Source organism: Babylonia areolata, chromosome 14 (assembly GCF_041734735.1).
Source record: "Babylonia areolata isolate BAREFJ2019XMU chromosome 14, ASM4173473v1, whole genome shotgun sequence".
Taxonomy (NCBI): Eukaryota; Metazoa; Mollusca; class Gastropoda; order Neogastropoda; family Buccinidae; genus Babylonia; species Babylonia areolata.
In genome coordinates this window covers 33306180-33311444 of record NC_134889.1, presented here as the reverse complement: position 1 = coordinate 33311444, position 5265 = coordinate 33306180, and the positions used below count along the sequence as shown (strand labels likewise).

The following is a 5265-nucleotide window of genomic DNA, read 5'->3' as shown; positions in this document are numbered from 1 at the left end:
GATGCAATTTTCATTGTTTTTTTTCAGACTTGATAATGCTATTTTTAATTACTTTTCGTCAGTCTTGTTGCAATTTTCATTGCCTTTTTTTCAGACTTGATGATGCGATTTTTAATTACCTTTCGTCAGTCTTGATGATGCAATTTTCACTGCCTCTTTTCAGACTTAATGATGCGATTTTGATTTACCTTTCGTCGTCTTAATGTGTAATTTTCATTGCCTTTTTTCAGACTTGATGATGTCATTTTGAATTACCCTTCGTCAGTCTTAATGATGCAATTTTCATTGTTTTTTTTCAGACTTGATAATACGATTTTAATTACCTTTCGTCAGTGTTAATGATGCGATTTTCATTGCCTTTTTTTCAGCCTTGATGATGCGATTTTTAATTACCTTTTTGTCAGTCTTGATGATGCGATTTTAAATACCTTTTGTGGATCTTGATGATGCGACTTTGAATTACTTTTTTTTTTTCAGTTCAGGAGAATGGAAAACGATACAACCCTTCAGAACTCTTCGTCAACACACAACATTGCTCAGAACATGACGCTGACCAAAACATGCATCCAGATCAGGTTCAATGAGACAGACCCTTTACCATGGGACAACCCTGACAACATCGTGACCCAGGACATAGCAGCTCTGGCGATGCGAATAAAAAACATCGTACTGGCGGTGTCGTTTCTCGTCGGGGGACCAGCCAACGTCATCAACATGGCGGTGTTCTACAAACAAGGTATTCAGGATCGTGTCAACCTCTGCCTCTTCATGCTGGCTCTGTTTGACGGCGTGTACCTCACCTCCGCCTTGCTGATCTACGCCGAGAACATTTACCTGCAGTTGAGCGGGCAGGTGATGAGGTCTCCGGCCAACGAGTTCATGACCAACAACCACCTCAACGTGTTTCTCGGCTCCGGGTTCGTTTCCTGCGTCCTGTCCGCCATCATCGCCTGCGAGAGATGTTACTGCGTCCTCAGACCTCTGAAGTACCAGACCTTGCTGCGAACCAGAACCATGGCCGTCATCATCGCGGCTATCACCGTGTGTGTGTTTGTTCTCTTCTTCCTCGTCTACCAGTACAGGATCGTGTGTGTGTACGATCCTGTGCCTGACGCAGAGTTCATGATGGTGACGGGCGTGGAGTTCTACAAAGCTCACAAACAACTCATCGACCTGGTGGAGAGCGTAGTTTTCGGGGCCGGTATACCAGGGGGCATGATGGTGGTGGTGATCGCCACGACCACCGTCACCACGACTAAGCTTCGACGGATCACTGCGTGGCGTTCCGAGACGTCCACGTCGCTGTCTCCCAAAGAGGTGGCTCTGACCAAGATGCTGATAGGCAGCTCTGTGTTCTTCATCCTCTGCACCTCTCCAGCCTGTACGTTCCGTGTCGCCTGTCTCTTCATGCCTGAGATGCGGCCAGGGGGGCGGCACTACAACTTCTATTTCACCACGCTGCGGGTGTTGGTGGGCTTCTACTTCGTCAACTCTTCCTTCAACATTTTCATATACTACGTCATGGGGTCTCGCTACAGGGCCACGTTCTGGACGCTGTTCAACAGGAAGGCGAAGTGAGGGAGAGTGATGAACTGATATATATCTACTGATATATGATATATACTAATATACTGATATACATATATATATATATGTATATATATATACATATATATGTATATATATATATATATGTGTGTGTGTGTGTGTGCGTGTGTGTGTGTGTGTGTGTGTTATAGAGAGAGAAAGAGAGAGAGAGAGATCTACGGATACACACACACACACACACACACACACACACACACACACACACTACCGATGCTAAGCTAGCTGATTTCAGAAAATGCTGCAAAAGTGTTCAGATGATGAAACGGAAACCGTTACGTACAAAGTTTCAATGACAGATTTTTGTTTGCTTGATTGATTAATTGAATTTTATCTATCTGTTTCTCACTCGAATCAAGAATAAACTGGGGACTGGATAACGCGCAAAACATTTGTCATTAAATCAGTTGTGGAACCATGATTATGGGTGTGCTCTTCAATGTGTCACATACATGCGAAAGCAAGCACACACACAGACACAAACACAGACACACACACACACACACACCTGCATGATGAGTATTGGACTGTTCTCTGTGACGTTCGTCTGCGAGTGATTTTTTTTTCCTGCCTCACCATCTGCACCGTTTTAGCGGCATTACTTCTATTGCTGCTCATTTCGAGTCACCCCCCATCCCAACCCCCACCCCCATACACAGCCACATTCGGGTTCGTCTGCCACAGTTCCTGCGTCGGCGATTCGCGGGGAACTATTAATGTCAGGTCGCCAGAAGTCCACACGCCAGAGGAGACCCTGCACTGCCGCTGTGTCACTTCGGAGTGAATTGCAACATTGTTTTGACAATGTTGTGACGACATGTCACCCCTACCCCCACTCCCCCCTCCCAAAACACCGTCACTGTCGTATACTTTAAACGCTGAGTCGTTGTAGTTATAATCACTGTTGTTGAAAATCGTTTCTGTTCCATGCGTGAATGATGCATATTTGTGCGGTAATATATCGTAGCATGTGGCCAGCCGCGGTGGCGAAGTGGTTAGCGTCACGGACTGATGACAGGAAGGACGCGGGTTTGAGCCCCAACAGAAGCGGGATTTTTCTTGGCCCTTTGTCTGCTGCTACCAAGTTGAGTGCGCTATGTGCTCAAAATTGATGGGAAGACTGGGATTACACAGTCGGAGGTCATCCACAAGACGGATCGAGCGTCTCTCAGAGTGTTGCTTAGACTTCCTGGCCAACACTGCAAGTGTCTGTATCTCGGGCCTGGTTGAGGCCATGATGAATGATGAGAGCGGGCCCTACATACCGCCCTGTCAAGTATATATGATAGTCAGTCGTGTCCGACTATGACCATCAGAACAGCAGAGGAGGCAACTGCTGTTCCTACTATTTGGGCTAGAATTTATTATAGTGGAGAGTGTCTTGCCCAAGTACATCCCCACTCTCTCGGCCAAGAGGGTTTTAGGACAGTCGGCGTTGGGATGGTTCCCAAAGGCCAGCTAGCCAAGTCGTAGCACGTCACAAACACCAAACAGGATACATCATTGTGTTGCAACACTGTACAAAACAATGTATGAAAGGACGACGTATCCTGATGAACGTCATAACTGTGTTTTGACTGGGTGACGCCTGGCGTTGTAACATAACATGATACAATACCATCATTCTTCTCAACATGTCTTGGTATTCGCGGTGGATTGAAAACATTAGATACCGACACACACACACATAACCCAACCGCTCCGTTTTTCTCTCGTTTTAAACATGTTTTTTCGCGTGATAAAATTATCTGATTCATAAATTGCAGGCCTGATGAGTATCGGATTATGAACTTCCATATTCGTTGGAAGTTATATAATCCCACTGGAAATGTATATACATAAAACCACACTTGCTGTTAACCAATACCTTGGTTCCTTCTCCCCAACTGGACTCAACACCAAAGAGTGACGGCAGTGGTCTTCCAAGCATAGCTGGGACACACTCACAAACCTGATGATGACGTCTCGTCTGGTGACGTCATTTTGATTTCGCGTCATGATAAAGAAGCGTTTGCCTGAAGAAGAGCTTGTGGCTGGACATGTTGCATCTTTTATCTCATGTAAGTCGACTTTTAAGCTTACCAAATTTATTTTAGTTTACCTCTTACTGTTAATCAATACATTACGGCCCGCTACTTTGCTACGTCACAGTTGTCTAAGAAGTACATACTTCATCATTAATTTGTACTTCATATTGGTAAAGATAACCCAAAATACACACATCATAATTATCAACTCTGATGATATAGAAGAAACTGAGTTAGAAAAGGATATGGGAATTTTGGTGGATAAAGATTTAACTTTTGAACAGCAGATTAATGCTAAAAAAAAAGAAAAAAGAAAGAAAAAGAATAGCAGGCATGATCATCCATTTTATCCAGTATAAAAAATAAAGATGTCATGGTGCCATTATTCAAATCATAAGTAAGACCAATACTGGAATGTTGTAATGTGGTCCCCTTGCCTTAGAAAACATATTGATTTGATTGAAAATGTACAGAGAAGATTTACCAAACAAATTATAGTATGTCCTATGAAGAGAGACTAACTGGTTTGAAAGTCCCAAGCCTGGAATATGGCAGGTTAAGGGGTGATATGATTGAGAGACATAAGACACTACAGGGACATTATGATGAGAGCACCACACAAAATCTTTTCACTCTGAAGGACAGTAACCATACCAGGGGACACCCACTAAAACTAATGAAGACATTTACCGAATCAAACTTTTTTCACACTTTTTTAATAACAGGGTTGTTAACTTCTGGAATAATCTGCCCAGTAACATTGTCACTGCAGGAACACTTAACAGTTTTAAGAATTTATTAGATAAACACTGGAAGGATTGTGGATTCCAAGTTAATTTCTCCATAGGAAGCTAGCCATGACATTGGTAATTGCGCACTTTTATATAAAGTATAAAAAAAGAAAAAAGTCCTAATTGATCAGTCAAAAGGCTGATAAAGCCTACTAGCCGTGACACTTGATATGACATGATATGATATAAAAACCAGTGGTCATTGAACCTTAAAACCGTCTTCTGAGTGTAACACAACGCGGCATTCCATGGAAAACATGTAGTTTGCAACTTTCGATTATCATACCTGTCCATTATCATAAAAGCCCATTATCATAACTATACATGGTCATACCTGTCTATTATCGTAATTGTTCATTTTAATTGTCCCTGATAATAACTCTCCAATTTCGTAACTTATCATCATCTGGAAGGCCTGGGCCAGGTTTCATAAACAATCCTAGCAGCTCCACGTTTGCTCGTTGTTAAGATTTTTCATTTGTCTTTGGAATTAGCGTTGACTGGGGAAGATTCTTAACACAGAGCAAACTTTCCCACCAAGCCCTGACGCTTGCTGTCAGGAGGCTGTCTTGTCACGGTGTACCAAGACAAGACAAGGCAAGACCAGACAAGACAAGACGTGTTTACTTCAGGAACACCCCCCACCCCCCATCCCCCGTGGGGGCACATGAAAATGTTACATATTCCATGTAACTTATACAAATGTAAAAATAACTAATTAGTATTGGTAATGTATTCATTTTCAATGTTTACAATGACCACACCAAATGTTTGGTTAAGATATATATATGACGTAATTTTGAGCAAGAAAAGAAAAGAAAATTAATAAATATGTAAGACGT

At 42.6% G+C, this 5265-nt stretch overlaps 1 protein-coding gene across 1 annotated transcript; it reads left to right on the top strand.

The window, feature by feature from the left end:
* Window positions 1–543: 543 nt before the first annotated feature.
* On the top strand, window positions 544–1578 carry LOC143289692 (uncharacterized). The gene has a single exon (XM_076598740.1). It carries the CDS (start codon window positions 544–546, stop codon window positions 1576–1578), a length of 1035 nt encoding a protein of 344 aa, XP_076454855.1.
* Window positions 1579–5265: the final 3687 nt, after the last annotated feature.

Coding starts and splice junctions, on each gene's coding strand:
- LOC143289692 (XM_076598740.1), top strand. CDS start 544: ATGACGCTGACCAAAACATGCATCCAGATCAGGTTCAATGAGACAGAC.